General features: G+C 53.7%; 2 protein-coding genes across 7 annotated transcripts in view; one reads left to right on the top strand and one right to left on the bottom strand.

Annotated features, from left to right (window-relative positions):
• Window positions 1-7,626, bottom strand: part of PTPA (protein phosphatase 2 phosphatase activator) — a 31,783-nt gene extending 24,157 nt beyond the window's left edge. The window contains exons 1-3 of one of the 3 annotated variants that reach the window (XM_070454369.1): window positions 7,319-7,626; window positions 3,274-3,365; window positions 230-327 (exon numbers count right to left, since the gene is read on the bottom strand). In XM_070454369.1, coding sequence (XP_070310470.1) covers window positions 230-327; window positions 3,274-3,277 — 102 coding nt within the window. In that variant the 5' untranslated portion in view covers window positions 3,278-3,365; window positions 7,319-7,626. Of the gene's footprint in view, window positions 1-229; window positions 328-3,273; window positions 3,366-7,134; window positions 7,208-7,318 lie in introns of those variants that run through there. The other 2 variants (XM_020874738.2, XM_020874740.2) reach the window with 2 other exon arrangements.
• A 123-nt stretch (window positions 7,627-7,749) lies between these two features.
• CRAT (carnitine O-acetyltransferase) lies at window positions 7,750-22,506 on the top strand. 4 transcript variants are annotated; one of them, XM_020874832.2, is made up of 15 exons: window positions 7,751-8,334; window positions 9,846-9,986; window positions 10,662-10,925; window positions 13,376-13,494; window positions 14,596-14,649; window positions 15,207-15,372; window positions 15,705-15,879; window positions 16,286-16,464; window positions 17,010-17,110; window positions 17,451-17,570; window positions 17,720-17,842; window positions 17,927-18,062; window positions 18,605-18,667; window positions 19,418-19,555; window positions 20,049-20,883. In XM_020874832.2, exons 2-15 carry the CDS (start codon window positions 9,960-9,962, stop codon window positions 20,262-20,264), a joined length of 1,881 nt encoding a protein of 626 aa, XP_020730491.1. In that variant the 5' UTR covers window positions 7,751-8,334; window positions 9,846-9,959; the 3' UTR covers window positions 20,265-20,883. The 4 variants fall into 4 exon arrangements, with proteins under 4 accessions (XP_070310466.1, XP_020730492.1, XP_020730491.1 ...); XM_070454365.1 differs by lacking the exons at window positions 9,846-9,986; window positions 20,049-20,883 and adding an exon at window positions 21,961-22,506 and having other exon boundaries at window positions 7,750-8,334; XM_020874833.2 differs by lacking the exon at window positions 9,846-9,986 and having other exon boundaries at window positions 7,750-8,334.
• The last annotated feature ends 76 nt before the right edge of the window (window positions 22,507-22,582 follow it).

Genomic DNA, 22,582 nt, shown 5'->3' with positions numbered 1-22,582 from the left:
AAAGTGCCCTGTGCACTGCCCGTGAGCGGGGAGACCTTTCCACTAAAGTGCCCTGTGGGAGAAACAGCCAGCTCCCCTGTCACCTCTTTCCCTAGCTTCTAAACAGCTCTGGCTCCAAAAGCAAGAAGGGTCAAGAGCTCACAGCCCCACCCCAGCCTAGAAAACCACTTTGAAAAAGCCCAAGTCTCTCATGCCAGGTCTGAATCCAAAGTGCAGACACCACTGGTACCTGAGAACGCTTCCATTTGCCCATATCTGGAACAGTGTGGATCTCTTTCTTTGGAATGATGAAGTTCTGAGTGGTGGGAGGGGCATCCTCTGAAGAATCTTGACAAAGAAAATGAGAAAGCAATCAGATAAATAAAATCCTCCCCTCCCAACACACACACACACACACACACACACACACACACACACACACTTTTAAACCAACACTCCAACACCCAAGACCTTGCATAACGAGACATGTACTCCCAGGATTAAGTAATTGGGTTGTTAAGCCAAACTCACTGGCTTCCTGTCTCTCCCTACACTGTCTGCAAGGAGCTGGGCAGTGCTGGCAGTGCCCTCAGCAACTGATATATCCAGTGGCTCTGCCATGCTCTCTCCTCCTGCTCTCCAACCAGGCAGAAAGCTTAGAAAAGTAAAGCCAAGTTGACCTTTTAGACATAAACAGGCAACTCAAAGAAGAAAAAAAAAATGGCCGATAAACCAAATTTAAAAATTACCAACATCCAGAATAAGCAATGAGATGGAAATCAGATGAGACTGCTTTTCTAAATTAGGTCAGCAGATTAAAAACATCTGGCACTGATCAGGGACAGGGAGAGAGGAGCGCTCCTGCACAGCTGGTGGAGCCTTAGATGGTACATTCTGCTGAGGGGGCGACTCGGTGCTGTCCCGTGAAATAAAACTATACAACTTAAGCCAACAGTAGGAATCAACTCTACAGATGTGCCCAAAGCAATAGATAAAGATGTATATAAAAGTGCTTACTGCACCGAAAAAATCAGAAACAACCCAATTATCAATCAATAAGGTGATAGGTTAATAATGATATGCCCACATGATGGAAATCTTCCTGGCTTTTTGAAAAGAATAAAATCTAAATGACCGACATGAAAAAAACAGCCTAAATATTAATAAGTGAAGAAATAAAACTGTACCATTCAACATCACAGTAATCCAAGTCTATGCCCCAACCCCTAATGCCAAAGAAGATGAACAGTTCTATGAAGACCTACAAAACCTTCTAGAACTAACATCAAAAAAAGATGTCCTTTTCATCACAGGGAACTAGAATGCAAAAGCAGGAAGTTAAGAGATACCTGGAGTAACAGGCAAGTTTGGCCTTGGAATGCAAAATGAAGCAGAGCAAAACCTAAAAGAGTTTTGCCAGGAGAAGGCACTGGTCATAGCAGAACTCTTTCTTCCAACAACACTAGAGATGACTCTACACATGGACATCACCAGACGGTCAAGACCGAAATCAGACTGATTATATTGTTTGCAGCCGAAGATGAAGAAGCTCTAAACAGTCAGCAAAAACAAGACCTGGAGCTGACTGTGACTCAGATCATGAGCTTCTTATTGCAATATTCAGACTAAAATTGAAGAAACAGGGAACACCACTAGACCATTTAAGTGTGACTTAATCAAATCCCTTATGATTATACAGTGGAGATGATGAATAGATTCAATAGATTAGATCTGGAAGACAGAGTGCCTGAAGAATTATGGACAAAGGTTGGTAACACTGTACAGGAGGTGGTGACCAAAAGCATCCCAAAGAAAAGAAATGCAATAAGGCAACGTGGTTGTCTGAGGAGGCCTTACAAATAGCTGAGAAGAGAAACAAAAGGCAGAGTTCCAGAGAATAGAAAGAAGAGATAAGAAAGTCTTCTTAAATGAACAATGCAAAGAAATAGAGGAAAACAATAGAATGCAAAAGACTAGGTATCTCTTCAAAACAAACTGGGTACCAAGGAAACATTTCATGCAAAGATGGGCACAATAATGGACAGAAGCAGTAAGGACTTAACAGAAGCCGAAGAGATTAAGAAGTGATGAGAATACACAGAAGAACTGTACAAAAAAGATCTTCACGACCCAGATAACCATGATGGTGTGATCACCCACCTAGGGCCAGACATCCTGGAATGTGAAGTCAAGTGGGCCTTAGCATAACTATAAACAAAGCTAGTGGAGGTGATGGAATTCCAGTTGAGCTATTTCAAATCCTAAAAGATGATGCTGTGAAAGTGCTGCACTCAATATGCCAGCAAATTTGGAAAACTCAGCAGTGGCCACAGGACTGGAAAAGGTCAGTTTTCATTCCAATCCCAAAGAAAGTTCAGATTAGCACACAACTGCACTCATTTCACGCGCTAGCAAGGTCATGCTTAAGATCTTTCAAGCCAGGTTTCAACAGTACACAAACTGAGAACTTCAGATATACAAGCTGGATTTAGAAAAGGCAGAGGAACCAGAGACCAAATTGCCAATATCCATCGGATCACAGAAAAAGCAAAGGAATTCCAGAAAAACATCTACTTCTGCTTCATTGACTACACTAAAGCCTTTGACTGTGTGGATCACAACAAACTGTGGAAAATTCTTAAGATGAGAATACCAGACCACCTTACCTGTCTCTTGAGAAACCTATATGCAGGTCAAGAAGAAACAGTTAAAACCAAACATGGAACAACAGACTGGTTCAAAACTGGGAAAGGAGTATGTCAAAGCTGTATATTGTCACCCTGTTTATTTAACTTGTATGCAGAGTATATAAAAAAATTCTGGGCTGGATGAATCACAAGCTGGAATCAAGATTGCTGGGAGAAATATCAACCACCTCAGATATGCACATGACACCACTCTAATGGCCAAAAGCGAAGAACTAAAGAGTCTCTTGATGAGGGTAAAAGGGAGTGAAAAACCTAGCTTAAAACTCAACATTCAAAAAACTAAGATCATGGCATCCAAGTCTCATTATCTCATAGCAAATAGATGGAGAAAAAGTAGAAACAGTGACAGATTTTATTTTCCTGGGCTCCAAAATCACTGCAGACGGTGACTGCAGCCATGAAATTAAGACACTTGCTCCTTGGAAGCAAAGCTATGACAACCTAGATCGCGTATTAAAAAGCAGAGACATCACTTTGCCAACAAAGGTCCGTATAGTCAAACATATATGTGTGTGTGTGTGTGTGTGTGTGTGTGTATATATACGTATATATATATATACATATAAGGTTTCCAGTAGTCACTTACACATGGGAGCCTCGGACCATAAAGAAGGCTGAGCACCGAAGAACTGATGTTTCAAATTGTGGTGCTGGAAAAGACTCTTGAGAGCCCCTGGACTGCAAGGAAATCAAACCAGTCAATCCTAGAGGAAATCAATCCTGAATATTCACTGGAAGGACTGATGCTGAAACCAAGCTCCAATACATTGGCCACCTGATGGGAAGAGCTGATTTACTGGAAAAGATTCTGATGCTGGAAAAGATTGAGGGCAGGAGGAGAAGGGGGGGACAGAGGATGAAATGGTTGGATGGCATCACCAACTCAATGGACACGAATCTGAGCAAACTCCAGGAGACAGTAAAGGACAGGGAAGCCTGGCTACAGTCGATGATGGCACAAAGAGGCGGACAGGACTTGGCAACTGAACTTCAATGACATACTATATACAATATAATCTTACTGCTATTAAAAAAAACTATTTACATACTAACATTAACAATACATACACCTATTAGCTCATGTCTTAGAAAAATCTAAAGAGTTAAACACCAAAGTTAATAGTTGTCATCTCTAGGAGGTAAGATTTATAAAGGACTTCCATTTTCTAAGCTACATATTACTACTAAAAACTAGCATTATGATACTTTTGTAATCATAAATAAACTATTTTAAATGGATTTTCTATATTTTCAGAAGCTGAGGAAAAGAAAAACAGAGTAACATGTGTATCCCATTTAGCTGGAATTTATGTTTTGCTGCATAAATCTTCCTGTTTGACTATGGAACACTGCCTTCTGAAATCTGAAAAACTGTGAATTCCAAATACACCTATTTTGTAGGTTGGTAGTTGTGGGCCTGAATCTACTATTGGAGTTGTGTCAGATTATTAAGACCCTTCCTTTAAAAATGAAAACTCTCAAAAAAAAAAAGAAAGAAAAGAAAACTCTCAAAACTTCCCTAGTGATCCAGTGGTTAAGAATCTGCCTTCCACCCCAGGTGATGCAGGTTTGATCCCTGGTCGAGGAACTAAGATCTCACATCCCAGGGCTACTGAGCCCGTAAGCCACAACTACTAAGCCTGCATGCCACAACTAAGACCCAACACAGCCAAATAAAAATGTAAATAAATAAAAATGAAAACTCTCAAAAAATAGTTTTAATAAATAAATGAAAATGAAAACTTTCCAAGAAGAGTGATAGGCTATCAGTCACTCACAATGTAATATACTCTGTCCCAATGCCATCCTCCTAAAACCTAGCTCACATCAGTTACATGAACAAAGGGGACAAAGATCTAAGTAGGTTCTAGAGCATGTGACATCTGGGGGACTAGAGCCTTCCTGGAGTGGCCTTGAGGAAAGGAAATGTCCCAGGAGACGTGGAGACCTAAAGAGACGCGTGGAGAATGGGGGATGAGAGCAAGGCAAAGCTCTGCCTAATTCAAATTCAACCCAGGGCCAAAAAAAGACACCAGAAACTCTTTTCTTCAGCCCACCTGTTTTGCAAGTCCTGTTCCCAGAACCTCAAATTGATGACCCTACTATTAGCAAATTGCTACTTCAAGTAAGATGCTGAATTAAAAGCTTTTTAGGTCAGGCGGGTGACCTAACCACATTGTTTTTATGGGAAAATGTACTCCACATTTCAAATTACCCATTTGCAAATGATCCTTGGGAACAGAGTCCTTTTCTAAATTTAAGAGAGCTATTCCTCTCTCTAAAGGAAGAACCCTCCTGATATTATTTCACAGGGTCCTGTTCTCAGAGGAAAAGCTACTTGGAAGTTTTGTATCAAATCACTGATGAAATACACATACACTATCACCAGAACATGTAATTCCAAATTAAAAAAAAAAACAAGTATTCAGACTTGAAACTATGATCAATGAGGTCAGATCCAGTTTCTCTAGCCTCAGGTTATTGCTTCTCTGACAAAGGTGACATAGCATAGCTGAATCCCCAATAACTTCTCAGTATAAGATGGAAATATCCAGGGTTTTAGAGATGTTCCTAAAAACCCTAAAGAGTATATTACCATCTACCATTTGGGAACCTATCTATATGTTCAACTCAAACCACCTTTACTGACTGTCACCATGTCACGATTTGCCTGCATCACCTAGGGAATGCATACTACCAACCCTGCCAAGATGAGATAAGGAAACGGGCTCACAGAGGCTGCAGTTTGCCAAGTAGAGCCAGGTCTATGTAACTGCAAAATCCAAGGTTTTTATCACTACACCGAGTTAAGTAGTTTTTCTACTACTTGTTCCTAAATATCCTGAGTTTCAAACTTCCAAGAAGGACCACCTCCTAGGAATCTGAATCTTCTCAGACATAGAGAATTCTCTGAGCCCACCTCTGTCTCAGGGCATAGGTCCTCCCGCCACCCATCTTCAGGGACACATTCATCTCACTGATAATTCTGGTTGCCTTATATACCCTGATGTCATTACCAGAATTCCTAAGGGCATATGCACAGAAGTTTTGTACCAAGTAAAATAAATTTTGTACCAAGTAAAATAAATTTCAGTTGCCTTGACAGACCATACCCAACTCTTTGTCCAACTCTTTTGTGACCCCCTGGACTGTAGCCTGCCAGGCTCCTCTGTCCATCGGATTTTCCAGGCAAGAGTACTGGCGTGGGCTGCCATTTACTTCCCCAGGGGAACTTCTTGACCTAGGGATCGAACCCGAGTCTCCCGCACTGCAGGCAGACTCTTTACCATCTGAGCCACTAGGGAAGCCCTGGCAATGTTCGTGTGTGTGTGTGTGTGTGTGTGTGTGTGTGTCTAGGGAAGCCCTGGCAATGTTCGTGTGTGTGTGTGTGTGTGTGTGTGTGTGTGTCTAGGGAAGCCCTGGCAATGTTCGTGTGGCAATGTTCGTGTGTGTGTGTGTGTGTGTGTGTGTGTCTAGAGAAGCCCTGGCAATGTTCGTGTGTGTGTGTGTGTGTGTGTGTGTGTGTGTGTGTCTAGGGAAGCCCTGGCAATGTTCGTGTGTGTGTGTGTGTGTGTGTGTGTGTGAGACTAGGGAAGCCCTGGCAATGTTCGTGTGTGTGTGTGTGTGTGTGTGTGTGTGTGAGAGATGCGAGGGTATACCTCTTTGATCTTCAAAATTTCTCCCTCCTGAGACCTTCCCAGAAGCAAGACAGAGTAGAAGGAATATAGAATGGTTTACACTAGCTGTTTTGAAACAGCTGTTTGGCCAACCTATTTACACCTCTGACAATTGTAAAAGTCATCTATTGTCAGTTCTTCTAAACTCAAGGAAGGGGCAAGGGGAGTGGTCAGCAAATACACTTCCATTCCCCTAGGTAACCGGTCTCTCTAAGAGGATCCTTTCCCTATTACCTCCATGCCAATTATTCGAAATGAACTAAAAAGAAACAACAGCCCCGTAAACAAAAGTTACAGAAAATGATGCCAGAAAAGTGACTCGTCTCCTTGCACAACCAGCCTTTTAAAATTAGTGGTTTAGACGGCCGAGGGGCAGTATGTCTCGATAATTTCTCAGCCACTGAAACTCGAGTCCCTTTTTCCCAGGGGAAGAGAGGGGAGGTGATAAGGAGAGGTCAGAGAGCGGAGGGAGGCCGGCAAAGCGGGGCGAGGAAAGCCCCACGGAGCACCAGCCCCCACCCCCAAGGCCGGGTCTAACAAAGACAGCAGTCCCCATCCGTGGGGTGGGGGTTGGGGTGCTTACCCACCAGCTCAAGAGCTGAATTGAGCCCGAACAGCCCGGATGTAGAAAAGGCCTCCCCTTCTGGGCTCTGCCCACCCGACCCCTCGGGCCGCTCAGGCTCCCCGAGTCCCGGTGTCACGCCCCATTCATCACTCCTTTTCGGCCCCGGGATCCTGCCCTCCCTCACGACGCCCCCAGCACTCCTCACCCGGGGGCCCCGTCAACTCTTGGTCCTTCTCGAGGGCCCAAGAGCGTTTGCCCCTCGAGGTCCTCCAGCTCCCGAACCCCGCTTCCCCTCGCCGAGGCGCCCCCCTACACAACACACCCCTTCCCCGCCCCCACGCCTAGCACCGCCCCCGAGCCCCCACTCCACACGGGCCCCACCGTCCTACCTGACGGCGTCTGCCGCTCGCCCTCAGCCATCTTCCTATCGCCGGAAGCCGGCCGGGATGCCTGCAGTACCCTCTCCCTTTTCACCCCTGCACCACCCCGCCTTGCCTCGGCCCCACCACGCGCTCAGGGCTTGCTGAAAAAAAACGAGCCCCGGCAGGCTATAACCGAAAACCGAGAATTAAAGTCACCCCAGCGAAGACGTGCGCCATGTTGGTGCGGGGCACTCAGGGAGCATGCCCAGCAACGGCCGGCTCCGGGCAGCCGCGCTCAGCGGGGGGCGGCAGCCATGTTGGTGCGGGGCGCCGGCGAGCATGCGCACCAACGGCCGACTCGGGGCGGTGCGCTCAGCGGGGCGCCGGCGAGCATGCGCACCAACGGCCGGCTCGCCGCCCACGCGCCAACCGCCTGCGGGGAGTGTGCTGGGATCGCGGCAGCCATGCTTTTGCGGGGCGGTCCCCACTTGTCATCTTCGAGCCGGGCTCTGACCCGACCCCGAGAACTATTAGAAGACCTGCCTCTGTCAACATGGTTGTGTTTTCCTACCACTCTGAGGGCAACGTTCAAGGCCACCAAAAGGACTGAGAAGGAGTCCACACCACTGCCTCCCACAGTCTGTGGACGCCTTAATGGATGTGGCAGAGGGCGAACTGGACGGCGGCCTTCGGCTTGCTCCTCTTCCCGGGTTCCACCGCCTCGCGGCTTTCCCCAACCGCTCTTTACGCCCCGGTCCCGCCCCGGCCCCGCCCCGCGCTCGTGGCTTAGCCTCCGGGGCAGCAACCGGCCCGAGGCCCCGCCCCACGAGTCCGCCTTCCCCAGGCCGCCCGCCCGTCCGGCCCGGTGGGTGGGCGCGGGGCCGCCTCTACCGTCTAGCGGCCGTGACTCGGCGACCTTGGCCTGGAGGCTCTAGCAGGGACCCGTCGGCGGCGGCGCGGACTTTGCCCAGTCCGTCGGAAGTAGCGGACTGTGCGTCCGCGAGCGGGCCGCAGAGATGTTGGCATTCGCTACCAGGACCGTGGTGAGTGTGGCCGGGCAGCCGGCCTGGCGGGCCCTGGAGCGGGGCGGGCGGGCGGCGGACGGGGCCAGCAGGGCAGCTACGCCCGAGTGGGAAAACCGGCCGTCGAGGCGCTGGGATCTGGCGGCCTCTGTCCAACCCAGCTAGGAGCTGCTGGGGTGGGGTCAGCAGGTGAACTAACCCCGTTTGGCAGAGGGGGAGACTGAGGCTCAAGGTCAAGAGGCTTTTTGTGGCACTAAATTCCAGCGACCCAGAAAAGACAGTGAAGACCCTGGCTTCGGGCAGCACCTCCACCCTTAGACCCAGAGCCAAGGAGCGGAGAGACCAGGAATGTCTCCCCATGGTTATTCTCTGACTCAAACACCTGTCCATGGCTCAGCCTGAGCCATTTCTTCCCCGGCCACTTCTCCAACCCCATCCAGTTGGTCACCCTCCCTGGGTTGATCAAATAGCCCCTGGGGAACTGTGTGTGGCCAGAGGCACTCCAGTGAGGGTATCAAGCTGAAAGTCCTCCGAATTGGCGAAAGACTGCCGGCTGCCGGCGGAAGCCCCACGCCCCCCACTCCACTAGCCCCTCCCCGCAACTTGATTAGCATCTACAATCCCCCACCCCCAGTCTTCCCCAGGGCCGCTTGGAGCCGGTGTCGCTGCTCTCTGATTTAGATCCCTCTCCTCTCTACACCTAGCATATCTCTGTATCTCCCTGTGTTTGTGCCAAGAAGGATATTTAGACACTGCTAGGCCCCGAGGGCTGAGGTACCAATCTACTCTCTCGGAGGCTTTTCCAGATATTCCAGTGCCCCAGAGTTCCACGTCCTCCTTGCTGGCACCACCTGAGCCGTGTGCCCATCCCACAGATGGCCTGTAAGTCATCCCAATGACCTGATCACTGCCAGGAAAACTGAGGCAAACAGGCCTGCCTCCCCTGGTCAGGTGACTCAAATCTAGCCCAATCCCAAAGCCAGCATTCTTTGGTTTATTTTTAATGCCCAAAGGTCACTACTGGTAACCCCCAGCTGAAAGAACCACACCTCAAAGGAACTAGACTTTAGGAGAAGGGTGGCCCAGAGGGGTCAGAAGTCCTGGAGGGAATGCCCACTGGCTGCCCCTTCCCGGGGTCTGCTTCTCGGCTCCATCCCCAGTTTTCAGGACCACATTCACAGTTACATATAACCTTGGTGGTCTAGCAGTTTCTGTCCTCCAGCCAAGTATTCCCTCATCACATGGACCGATGCACATTCCAGCAGGTGGAGTTTTAATACCTCTTGGCCTGACTCCCTGGCACTGGGCCCGTCCAGGGAAGAAAGGGAAAAGTTTTCCAGGTTTCCTTCTCCTCCAGTGCACAGCGTTAGCCCTCTTACCTGCTCCCCATTCCTCCATTTCTGGAAGCTGGAGAGGGTGGAGCAGCCTCTCCCGTGGCAGTCAGAAGCCCAGATACCACCACAGCCGCTGCAGCCACCACCACTACCCTGTCTGCCTCCCCCTGAATCTTGGCTCTTGTCTTCTCTTTCCAGCCCAGGCAAGTGGCTGCCTCTTGCTAGGTTCTGCTCACCCACTTGGTAGCACAGTTAGGCTTAGAGATCCAGCCCAAGAGGCAGACAGACAGGGCTCAGAACCTCAGTCCTGCCATGGAGAACGAGCAGCAAAAAGAGAAGGTATGAAACGGAACCTCTGCCGCTTGCCTGCCCACTGCTGCCAGCAGCCTCGGACCTTCCTGTCTCTCTCTCTCTCTGCCACCAGAGCCTCTACACTCTCCCTGTCTTCCAACTCTCACCCTCCTGCCAGGCCACTCAGGTCTCTCTTGGCACAGCACTGTTCCCATGCCACCCCTCTCCCCAACCCACAGACAGGAAAAAGCCTAAAGCTCCTGTCATTGTCTAGCTCTGATTTTCTCTTCTTCCCTCCTATTTCTCAACCTGGTAAGGGTGGGAGAAAAGGAGGTGGGGACCTCCGAGAGGGAGCCATCACGTCACCACTGGTTGGCCCATCATCCCAGGGTGAGAAAGGCAGGGCCCTATGCATCCAGCAGGTGAGAGGCCCCTCTGATCTCTGCTGCCCCCAGGCAGGTGCCATCCATTCTGACTTGGTTGCTCTGAGCCCTGCCAAGATCAGTGGCCCCTCCCCACCCTCCCCCATCCCTACCTGCATCTCCAGGCCCCTAAGAGGTGGAGACACCTACAGCTCGAGGGCTGGGAAACCAGGGCAAGCCCCACCCAAGAGGCTGTCTCTGACACCAGGAATGGGCACATAAGTGCCCAGGACTTCAGCTTGGAGAGTGCCAGTCTCCCAGAGCTGGTGAGAGAATGAGCAGGATGTTCTGCTGCCTGCAGGTGAAGCCCCTGGGCCTCCTCAAGCCCTCCTCCTTGATGAAGGTTTCCAGTCGCTTTAAGGCACACCAAGACTCGCTCCCCCGGCTGCCCGTGCCCCCGCTCCAGCAGACCCTGGACCATTATCTCAAGGCACTGCAGCCCATCGTGAGCGAGGAGGAATGGACCCAAACCAAGCAGCTGGTGGAAGAGTTCCAGGTGGCAGGCGGCGTAGGGGAGCGCCTGCAGAAAGGGCTGGAGCGCAGGGCCAGGAAGATGGAGAACTGGGTGAGTGAGAAGGCAGGGGGCACACCAGTCCCTTTGGCGCATGTGGAGGGTAAGGGGAACAGGGCCACTCCCCTGAGGCCTGGGTGGTTGTGAGCGTCCCTCCTGTGGCCTGTTGCTGGCTGTACAGCCCCAATTTTCCAACACAGGCTGCGCTGGTGCATCCATTTGCACCACAGAGTTTCCTGAGCACTTACTCTGTGCCCAGCACCAAGCAGGGTGCTGGGTGAGCAAGAAGGACATTGTCAGCAGCCTGTTGGAGTTGACATTCAAGTATACAGGGTGAGGACACCCATGAGCGGACCAGGTCACATCAGGCGATGCAGTCCTCTCAGGTGAAAAGGACGAAGCAGGTGTGAGGGTGGAGGACAGCAGCTTCTTCGTTCCAATGGGGCGGGGAGGGCAGGGCAGAGGTGGTCCTGGGTCTGAGTCAGACAGAGGGAACAGCACAGGCAAAGGTGGAAACAGCTCAGGTTCAGGAATGGAGGCTGGAGTGGGGTGCAAGGGCAGGGTGGGGGCCCCAGGGAGCCCCTGGACTTGAGCTCAGTGGGACAGGGCTGCAGGGTGATCATATTGACAGTGACTGACTGTCCTGGTTCTGTGTCTCAGTCTTTTACAAAGATGTGTTCAGCATGTGCAGATATGTTTGCGCTGGTGCCCCGGGCACTTTTCTGTGTTCATCTCACATCCGGCATGAACTTAGGACTGCCATGCTGGTGGGAGGGAAGTGCAGATGGGAACAGGAGCCTGTGGGCAGGCTGGCAGGGAGAGGACAGGAAGTCATTCGATCCAGGATATGTTTTGGTGTCAGTGGCACTTGCTGATGGGGCTGGGGGGTGGACAGCCCAGGCCTAAAGCAACTGTGTGCAGGGAGGGAAGGAGGGTCATTGAGAGAGGGATGAATGAGGTGTGTAGAGAGAACCAGAGATGGGTCTGGCCCTGTAAAGTGAGAGGCGCTGTGAGGGAGCAGGTGGAAGGGCAGGGGCTGCACAGAAGAGGTGGAAGACGTCAGCCGGCCACCAGCACAGACAAACCTTAGCAGGTCGGGATCTTAGCATCTCTGGGATCTGGCAGTTTTCCAACTTTGTTTAGCCAGAACTGCTACTTCAGACTTAATCTTCTGGCTAAAGGGGTGGGATCACCACCCCCTCTCCACTCACGGGCCCTTGAGGGTTCTGCCCCTGCTCAGCAGATTTTTCACTGAGGGAATGCCCCCATGTGCAGGGGCTCCCCTGGATTCCAGAGCTCTGGTCAGAGGCTCTGAGATCTCCAGGGCTGTGGGGGCCCCTGGCTGAAGGGCAGCCCAACCTATCTGTCCCCAAGGGGAGGGAGCTTCTGTCTGCCCCTCCCCATCTATGGATGGGGAAACTGAGGCCCAGGGAGATGGATCGAAGAGCCACAGAGCAGCGCTCAAGGAGGCTCCAAGCTAGACAGGAGGGCCTGGCTGAGCGGGGGCCATGTCTCCAGGCCACAGATCAGCAGACAGAAGTTGCCTGCGGGTCTGCTGTGTGACCTGGGCACTTTGCCCTTCTTCACCCCTTGCCAGGGGCCCATGGCCAGCAGTTTCCCAAGGGGAGTCCGTGTGGTAAGAGGCACGTCCTACTGCATTTAAGATGGATTAGGAAGCACAGTGGGGGCTGTGTCTCCAGGGATTGAGGGACCTGCCACAAAGAGGCTTATGCTGGGGAGAAGGTGTAGTGGGGGCAGTACTGCTGTCAGCACATAAGGTTCAAGGGTGATGGTCACCTGCAGGTCCCAAGACAGGAGCCTTTTGCTGCATATCCATGGAAATACCCTGCCCTGGTCAGAGGATAGCCAGCCTAGTAGAGAGTCACCTACATCTTGTCACTAGTACAGTGATCTGTCTTTACAGAGGCTCTGAAATCTCTGGGGCTATGTTCCAGATTGCCCTGACCTGGAGATCCAGGTGGCTGTCCATTCCCTAGTCTGACAGCAACAAAGCTGAGGGCACAGAGGACCAGGGTTTCTGAGGGCTCCTGCTTCCCTAGAGTATGCCCACCTGAGACAGGCAGAAACTTACTCATCAGACTTTGTTTTCATATAACTTTCTCTCTTGTCTCCTTTCTATCAGATGTACATTTTTATTTTCTAAAAGTGCTAAAATCATTGACCTGAAATATATGAGAGAAAGAAAAAGTGACTGCTATTTCTGCCTCTGTTTTTCCCCCAACCCCAGGTTTCCTGCCAGTCTTTTTTCCTTGACAGTGTTGCCCGATTCCCTTTGCTAATGCTGACAGGCTCCATTAGAGGGATGAGGATGGGTCGCTGCTGGATTTACAGGACTGGGGGGTTCTGGATCTGAGCATTGAGTTTGAAAATCTGTGCTCGCTAGAGAGGGCAGAGGGCACCCAGCCAGCTCTGTTGGCCCTGGTAGCGAAGGAGCAACCAGGTCCCTCATCCATCCCTCCTCATGGGCTCTGGTCCTTCCCCAGCTGTCCGACTGGTGGCTCAAAACAGCCTACCTCCAGTACCGCCAGCCCCTGGTCATCTACTCCAGCCCTGGTGTGATGCTGCCTAAGCAGGACTTTGTGGATCGGCAGGGCCAGCTCCGGTGAGTCACCAAGGTGGGGGCAGAGCTCTGGACCTTCCCAGGGTCCTGATGTCCACTTCTTCCAGGAGAACAGAGGGGCCCCAGCCCTGTTCATTATCTTTCATTACCACAAATAGCCTTAGGAAATAGCCTTAAGAAGCATCATCCGTGTTTTATAGGTAGGGAAACTGAGGCTAGGAGCAGTGAAGGGACCTGCCCAAGATCACCTCTCAGGATTGACTGACCTGGACATGAAGCAGAATCTTCCTGACTCTTGTTAACCACCAAACTGCAGACTAGGACCCCTCCCTTCCCCTAAACCTGAGGCTACTCACCCCAGTTCTGGCACTTCACCCCGTCCTTCCCACTTTCTTCAGATGGCCACAAGGGTGACCTTTGTACACAGTCCCGTTTTCCACATTCGGTCATGTCATTTTGCCTTGGCCTCTATTCCAGTTCTACCAGGGATAAAAATACCAGTGACAAGATCTCCTGCCCAAGGACTAGTCAGTCTCTCAGGGCCATACCTGCTTCTCTTAAAGGGACCAGGGCACCCCAGGAAGGACCAGCGGTTCAAGCCCAGAAACTAGCCAGCAGTCCCCATGGGGCCAGGAGCACCCCCATGCATCAGGCATGGTTGATGTGGCCCAGACGGTTCAGGGGGGAAGGAGCAGGTTGACTGAGATGGCCTGGGGGACACACAAGCCCAGAAACAGGAAGGGATCTAAGAGACGGGACACCTTAAGGCACTACCCCCCCCCCCCCCCCAGTCACCCTTGGCTTTAGCCCACAATCCTAGATCCCTCCCTAACTGATGCTTCAAAACAGGGCAAAGGCCTTCCAGGCTCCAGGCTGTGAATCAGGGCCTCGGACCCTCTGAGGATGGAGTCAGAGGACATGACTCGTAATCCAGCCATAGTCATGCTGCCCAGTAGCACCAAAGTCCTGCCAGTTGTTTGGCCGACACATTACCCTAATCCCTTTCCCCAGAGATTATGCAGAATGAGATGGGAATACAGGTTCTACACTTGAACTCCTCAGGCTCTCTAAGCAGTGAGAGGAGTAAAGCAACCTCCTTCTGGCTGTCCACACAGCCTTCTGATCTTTACTTTGTCCCTCCAGGTTCGCTGCCAAATTAATTGAGGGCGTGTTGGATTTCAAGGCCATGATTGACAAGTGAGTGGCCCCATCCCCACCCTTTCACCTTCTAGCTGGACTGCCTAATTACTACAGCCACTCCAGCAGCCCATTCCCACCTCCTGCCTGACTGCTGAGCAGGCCCAGAGCTCAGTGGCTCTCACTTCCTGCTGACCTAGCCTCTTTGAGGATTGGGGAGGCAGAGCATGGGTGATCGGGGCACCTGGGTCCTCAGCTCCAGCTGCCGTGACGTCCTCCAGGGGGCCCTCTCCCAAGAGATCCCTGGAATTGACGTCCCAGGTGAAGAGGAGACCCCAGGGGATGACTCGTTGCTTCATCTTCCCTGTGGCAAAGTGAAGCCCAGAGAAGGGAACGGAGTTTCCAGGGTGACTAACAAGCAGGGTGGCTCACAGGCCTCCTGACCCAGTCGGCCTCCGACAACCACCCCTCTTCCCCTCTTCCCACGCTAAGTTGGGGGGTGGGCACCAAGGGGCCTAGCACTGCTTGTGTGAGCCCCATGGAACAACCCAGCCTGCAGCTAGACCCAGCAGCCCCCTATGGATCCCACCTACCTCCCTGTCCCTCTGCCCCTGCAGCGAGACTCTGCCCGTGGAGTACCTGGGGGGCAAGCCACTGTGCATGAACCAGTACTATCAGATCCTGTCGTCCTGCCGCGTGCCAGGCCCCAAGCAGGATTTGGTCACCAAGTTCAGCAGGACCAAGAAGCCGCCTATGCACATCACCGTGGTGCACAACTACCAAGTGGGTGGTCCCCCTGCAGCTGTTCAGCCCCCACATGGTTGCAGGAAGGAAAGGCAGGGCTCAGAGTCAGCTTCCCCAACACACTTGCCCACGTGCCCTTGAAACAGGCAGGCCCTGGGCCTCTTCTGTCCACTGGGTATCCAGACAGGCCCCAACCCGGGGGAGGCCTGGGAGGGTTAGGGCCTGGTCAGCCCGGGGAGAGCAGTGCAGAGATCTCCTCCTGCTCCTCGCCCTCGGCCTGACACCATCCCCTCAGCTGGGCTGGGAGGTGACCGCTGCCTGTCTGAGGCCCCCACAAAACCCCTTCTCTCCGCCTGCCTGTGCCCGGACAGTTTTTTGAGTTGGATGTGTACCACAGCGATGGGACACCCCTGACCTCGGATCAGATCTTCACGCAGCTGGAGAAGATCTGGAACTCGTCACTGCAAACCAACAAGGAGCCCGTGGGCATCCTCACCTCCAACCACCGTAACTCCTGGGCCAAGGCCTACAGCACCCTCATCAAAGGTACCCACACCAGGCCCAAGCAGCTCGTCACGCTAAATCCCCTCTACTCAGAGCGGGCGCTGTTGTCCTCATTGCACATGAGGGGAAACCTCAGTTGGGTTTAGTTTCTTCTTTTTGTTCAGTAGCAAGTTGCAGTGAGAACACATCCTTCTTCTGAGGAGCCCCCCCTTCACATTCCCTTCAAATCCCATGCTGGGCAAGGGCATCATCCCCAGAATCCACTCCCATGTTGGATCCCCAGCTACCTTACTGGCTTTCTCTGTGACCTGGGCTTCCGTTTCCTGCTTTCTGAAGCGGGGCAGCCGTGCCTCATGGGGTGCTCTGGGGCTACTGGGCCCTGTTAAAGGAAGCTCTGGAAGCCTCCCCAGGCCTAACCCCCACCCCCACCCCCCACACGTCCCCACAGACAAGGTGAACCGGGAATCAGTGCTCTCCATCCAGAGGAGCATTTTCACTGTGTGCCTGGACGCACCCATGCCTCGGGTCTCGGAAGACACCTACCGCAGCCAGGTGGCAGGCCAGATGCTGCACGGGGGCGGCAGCAAGCTCAACAGCGGCAACCGCTGGTTCGACAAGACACTGCAGGTGAGGAGCTGGCAGGGACAGGACTCCCACCCCTGACCCGCGCCCAGGCTCAGCCCACTGCCGCCTCAGGATTTCCTGTCCCTCCCCTGGACTCCGGTGTCCCTGGCTTCCCAGCTTGTAAAGCAGGGGGGAATCAGCAGGTGGACGCGGCTGTAATTAGCAGCAGTCAACCTGTCTTTCCCAAGCCTGGCCCAGTAACCCCTGTCACCTCCAACACATCCGTCCCTGATCAGGAGAGCCTGGAATGTGGGGCCAGGTTGAGCGGCACAGTCTTGGTCATGACTTTCCCTCTTACCTGTGAAATGGGGTGGTGGTAGGACTCCTGGGAACTGTAGGTGCAAGGACCCAGAAAAGTCTCTGAGCACAGGATGTGCTTAGCGTGACCTGGGACAGAGGTCCCGAAGTCCCCGGTAAGTGTTAGCTGTTATGAATAAGAGTAATAAATCAGCTGAAGCGCTTGAGATGGTTCAGAGCCCCCCCAGGGGACCCTGCCAGAGAATGGCTGCTGGGGCCTGGACCCGTCAGGGACCCCATCTCCCCCGCAGTTCATCGTGGCTGAAGACGGCGCCTGTGGGCTCGTCTATGAGCATGCGGCAGCCGAGGGGCCCCCCATCGTCTCCCTTTTGGACCATGTCATGGACTTCACGTGAGTGTGGGTCTCCCACCCTCCAGCCAGTTCTCCAGCTCCTGATGACAGGTGACACAGGTGACAGACAAGCTCTCAGAGGAGGAATGGCCATCTCCCTTGTACTGGGAATCTATGCTTCTACAGAGGAAGCCAGAAGGGGGTGTGGGTTTCAGAGTCCATCAGAGCTGGGTTTGCATTCTGGCTCTGCCACTTCTCAGCTCGGTGACCTTGGACAAGTCCCTTCCCCTCCTCCAAGAGTCTCCCTGAACTGGCCCCCTCTTCCCGATTGTAATCCCGGGGATGGACCCAGGCTCCGGAGGCTCCTGGCAGGAGCCTGAGACCCTCACATCCTGTGCAGGAAGAGGCCGGAACTCGTGCGGTCTCCCATGGTTCCCCTGCCCATGCCCAAGAAGCTGCGGTTCAACATCACACCTGAGATCAAGAACGACATTGAAAAGGCCAAGCAGAATCTCAGCATGTGAGTGCTGGGAGGGGCTCCTCCAGCCGGAACAAGAGCCAGCTCTGCCACAGTGCCCACTGGTTCAGAGACTGCCCTCAGCGCCTCTGTGGGCTTGGCAGAGGCTGCTGGGTACTGCTCCTCACCTCCCACCCCCACCCCACCCCCAGCATGATCCAGGACCTGGACATCACAGTGATGGTGTTCCACCACTTTGGAAAGGACTTCCCCAAGTCAGAGAAGCTGAGCCCAGATGCCTTCATCCAGATGGCACTGCAGCTGGCCTACTACAGGTATACCCCACCCCCCGGGAGGATGAAGCCTGGGGGCAGGTGGAAGGACCTGCCAGGGGCGAGCTCAGCACCTTTCCCACCCAGGATCTACGGGCAGGCCTGCGCCACGTACGAAAGCGCCTCTCTGCGCATGTTCCACCTAGGCCGGACCGACACCATCCGCTCAGCCTCCGTGGCCTCGCTGACCTTCGTCAAGGCCATGGATGATCCCAATGTGACGGTGAGGGGTCAGGGGCAAGGGTGGGAGAGCTGGGTTCAAGCCTTTCTGCCTTCCTTCTCCTTTTGTCAGTGCACGTTGAGCACTTACTCTATCCCAGTCCTGTGGTGGACACTGGGCATCTCGTGGAAGATGGAGCCATGAATTTATTGGTGCGGCCGCTTTCTGCTGGCCAAAGAGGAAAGGGAACTCCAGTGGATCCTTGAGCAACCCGGGGGTTTGGGGCACCACACAGTCGAAATTCCCTGTATCCCTTTAGTCGCTCTCTGTGTCTGTGGTTGTGCGTTTGCAGGTCCAGCCTTCCATGGGGTGTGTCATACTGTTGTGTTTTTTGATGAAAGTCCACATATAAGTAGGCTTGCAGAGTTCAAACCGAGTTGTTCGAGGGTCAGCCATCAGCAGTGAGCACTTGCCCTGGGTCAGGCCTTGGCTGGGGACTGGCCAGTCTGTGCTTTCAGGAGAAAACCTGGAGTGGGCAGTGGGCCCCTGAGGAGGGAGCAGGGACAGGAAGCATCAGCGCCCTCTTCCCCCCACCCCCCACCTAGGAGCATGAGAAGGTGGAGCTGCTGCGGAAGGCTGTGCAGGCCCATCGAGCCTACACCGACCGGGTGAGCCAGCCCCCGCTCCCTGCTCCCTTGGCCCTGGGCATGACCCACCAACTTGTCCATCCCTGCAGCAAATGGCTGCTCCCCTTAGCGTCAGGCACCCCTGCCCTAAGCACTGGGGCACTTGGAGCAAAGCTGAACATCCCATTCTACAGTGGGAAAAACCAAGGTGAGGCCTAGCAGTTGCCCTGGGCCCAGGTTGGCCTCTGGATCTTGTGTCAGGCACTCTCCCCACTGCCCCAGAGCCCAGGATACCGAGGGTGTGCATGGTCTGGCAGACCGCAGGGTGCCCGCCCTCTGACAGCTGGGGCTGCAGTCCAGGGGTGGAGGTGCGGCTCCCAGCCTGACCCTGAGTGCCTGCACACGCCAGGCTTTGCCCATGTTACACGCAGGCAACTACTTCAATCAGTGCCACCCCACAGAGGGAGTTCAGTGACTGTCCCTATCTCACAGCTGAAGACACTGAGGCTCCAAGACGTCAGTGACCTGCCGAGGTCCCACAGCCAGGATGGGGCCGGGCCACCCAGCTGCACGCCTGTGCTCTTGGGCTGTACTTTCTGGCCTCCCTGGAAGCAGGGGAGTTCCTAGGCCTCAGTTTCCCCATCTGTGAAGTGAGGGCTTTCCTGCCCAGCTGCTCTGGCCTCATGGGTCTGCGGGCCAGTGAGTGGAAGAGCTGTTGCCGCCAGAGGCTCCTGGGGAGGGTGGCAGCTGGTGGGCCTGCAGCCCCTGCTCCTGACAGCTCCCCTCTCGCAGGCCATCCGTGGGGAGGCCTTCGACCGGCACCTGCTGGGCCTGAAGATGCAGGCCATCGAAGACCTAGTGAGCATGCCCGACATCTTCATGGACACCTCCTACGCCATCGCCATGCACTTCAACCTCTCCACCAGCCAGGTGAGCCGCTGCCTTAACTGCCCTGGGGTGGGATGGAACGGGAGTCACAGAGGATGCACCAGGGTCCGAAACACAGTCACTTGGAGGTGATGTGACTCACACAGGCCCCTCCTGAAGCAGCTGAGTTCTGGGGTTGGGGGCCTCACTTCACCTCAGGCAGGCTGAGGAGTCGGGACCCCTCTTCTTCCTTGGCTTCATTCACACACTGATCAGATGCTAAGGAGCATTTGATCCAGGCCAGCCTGTGCTGGGCACTGGGATACTGCCCCCAGGGGATCACAGTCTTGGCCGGACAGTGACAGCCCCCCAGGAATGTCAGGGAAATCTGGTGACACCAGAACTGCACTCCTAAGGACTCTAGGGGACTCAGCTGTCCGCTGAAGACAAGCAGAGGGCGTCTCAGGCAGAGCATGGTGGGAGCCCACGTGAAAGGCAGGCTGGTGCCACCGCGGGGCTGGGATGAGAGCTGTCTGTGGTCCTGTGCCATCCTCAGGTCCCCGCCAAGACAGACTGTGTCATGTTCTTTGGGCCCGTGGTGCCAGATGGCTATGGCGTCTGCTATAACCCCATGGAGACGCACATCAACTTCTCCGTGTCAGCCTACAACAGCTGTGCCGACACCAACGCCGTCCACCTGGCACACTATCTGGAGAAGGCACTCCTGGACATGCGGGCTCTGCTCCAGAGCCACCCCCGGGCCAAGCTCTGAGCCCGCTGCTTGGCCTGCCGGTGCCACAGCCACACCACCTTGGGCTACGCCACCCACTCGGCTCCTCCTCTTTGCTCCCTCTTCCCCTGGGCCCCACAGATCTCAGTCAGGGACAGCCACCCTCAGCAGGGTCTGCAGACCCAAGCCGAGTGCCTTTCATGGGTCTTCACCAGCACCCAGGCTGAGTCCAGAAACTGAACAGAAGGTCGGCCCAGGCACCCACCGTGGCCTCCTCCTGGGAAAGGAACTAGCCGAGCTCAGCCCTCATGAGGGTGGAGACTGGACAGGCCCTTCCTCACTAGCTCAGCTCTGCCCAGTTTTTGTTAGCTGCGCGGCCAGGCTGAGGTCTGTAGCCTGATTCCTCAACTCGCAAGGACCTAGAGACGGAATTACATGGAGCTGGGGTCTCCAGGCCTCCCCACAGCTAAGGGGTCAGGAAGTGAGGTGTGCTGGTGGCGGGGAAGCCCATTCTGCATCGCTGCACCATCCCCCTGCTCTTCTGAGGATGTGGCTCAGTCGGCCTCAGCTCGCTTGCTTTCACACGGCTTGATTCCTGAACCATGTCCTGGTTGTATAACAACTTACAAGGCACTTAATAAAGGGGAAATGTGTTAGTAAAGAGTTGTTTCAGCCGAGGAGGCACGCAGGGTGGGGCAAGCACCTGGCTCTGCCCTCCCCTGGCTTTCCTTGCATCTGGAAGCTGATGTCCAGGCAGCCAGTGGGCCCAAGGCTGGCTCAGATCTCAGGGCTCTGGGCCAGCACAGCAGCAGACCCAGGCCCACATCCTTCAGATACAGCCCTCCTACCTGTGACTTGGCCTTCAGGTAGGGACAGCTCTCTGTGAGGCCTGGGGTCTGTGGTCTGGGCCCAAGGTTTCATCTGCTGCCCAGCACTGAGCCCAGCAGGAGTGGTGGCTGAGCAGCTGTCTGACCCCAGCCCTTGCTACTGCCTGGGGCCACCCAGTCAGAACCTTATATGTGTCCCCAACCCCAGTCACCCAGCAAGGGCCCCGTGTCCTGCTGCAGTCAACTGGGCAGCGTATGGAGAGCAGAGGGACTCTGGCCCTAAGGAAGACCCTGGCCCAAAGGAAGATGCTGAGGGTGGGAGGGACTACCCAGCCTGGGGGTGAGGTGCTTCTTGTCCTGGCTAACCTGTGACGTTCACTGAGGGAGGTCGTCTCCATGTTTCAGAGGGTGGAGCAGACTCAGGGAGCCCATGCCACATGCCCAAAGCCCCAGGGAGCAAGGATTGGAGCCCCGACCCCGTGGGGAGTGGGTGTCGCCCAAGGCCTGGCCTCTCCCAGCTTGGCCTGCAGGGTGGGATCTCAGCCGGGAAGAGATGCGTGGGTCCCCTTTAGGGACCTCAAGCAGGACCTGAAGAGAATCCCATCACAACAGCACAGAGGTCTTGCTCTGCAGCTGGGGAGCGGCTGGCCCCCAGCGTCCCCAGGCTGGATCTCAGGAAGCAGGGCCCACAGCAGGAGCTGAGTGCTTGCTGTGTGGCCCCATCCCAACTGGGGGCAGTCAGGGAGGGGAGGCAGTGATGATGCAGGCTGAGGACACAGCAGGGACACACATCCACGACTCCAGAAACTCAGGTTCTAAGAACTGCTTGGGTCTGATTACAAGGCAGGATTTTCCCCCAAAATGTTATCCTTCAGAAGTGAGGTCATCCCTTTGCATTTGGGTTGTTACAGGTCTCATAACGTGGAGGCTCACTCAGTTCTGTAGAGCAGCAAAGTACTGCTTGACGAAGACGCATTTACCTAAAACAGCCCTAATTGGTACCCTGGTGGAACTTGCGGAGGAGGGGGAGGTCAAAGAACCATGGAGATGTAATCATTATCCCTGGGGGTGTGGCCTATGACACAGGTTTCTGGACACATGAGGGGAGGTAAGTGTTGGGGAGATCACATACTCCTACAGGATCAACTTTTAAAATCCATCTGAATGCTCTGCCAGTGTTTGGAATAAAATTTCCAAGTACAGCACCATGCATGAAATACAGAAGGTCCTGCCATATCCCAAATTGCTTGTCTAGTGGACCCAGGAGAATTAGGTCAGCAGACAGGCTGCCCAGAAATAGCCAGACCCTGCCCTGATGCCAGTGATGCAGATGAACTTTTTTTTTTCTTTGCAAAATGAATGAAAAAGAACTGTCATAAGTTTATATATTTTGTGTAATACATCATTTGAAATTTGAGAATGTAATATATATATAATTAATAAAATCATAAAGAATACTTGGCTTTTGCCTAGATCCTCTGGAAGTTTGTCTCACCGGCTTGGCATGAACTTGATTTGGGCTCTCTCCATTGG

Source organism: Odocoileus virginianus, chromosome 2 (genome assembly GCF_023699985.2).
Source record: "Odocoileus virginianus isolate 20LAN1187 ecotype Illinois chromosome 2, Ovbor_1.2, whole genome shotgun sequence".
In the NCBI taxonomy this organism is placed as follows: Eukaryota; Metazoa; Chordata; class Mammalia; order Artiodactyla; family Cervidae; genus Odocoileus; species Odocoileus virginianus.
The sequence above is the reverse complement of the archived record's forward strand: the minus strand, read 5'-3'. Positions and strand labels throughout refer to the sequence as shown.

Bases quoted from the DNA above. Each gene is read 5' to 3' on its own strand.
- CRAT (XM_020874833.2), top strand. From the start codon at position 8,308: ATGTTGGCATTCGCTACCAGGACCGTG. The intron at 17,111-17,450 runs GTGAGTGTGGGT...CATCCTGTGCAG, and splicing joins GACCATGTCATGGACTTCAC to GAAGAGGCCGGAACTCGTGC. The intron at 17,571-17,719 runs GTGAGTGCTGGG...CCCCACCCCCAG, and splicing joins GCCAAGCAGAATCTCAGCAT to CATGATCCAGGACCTGGACA.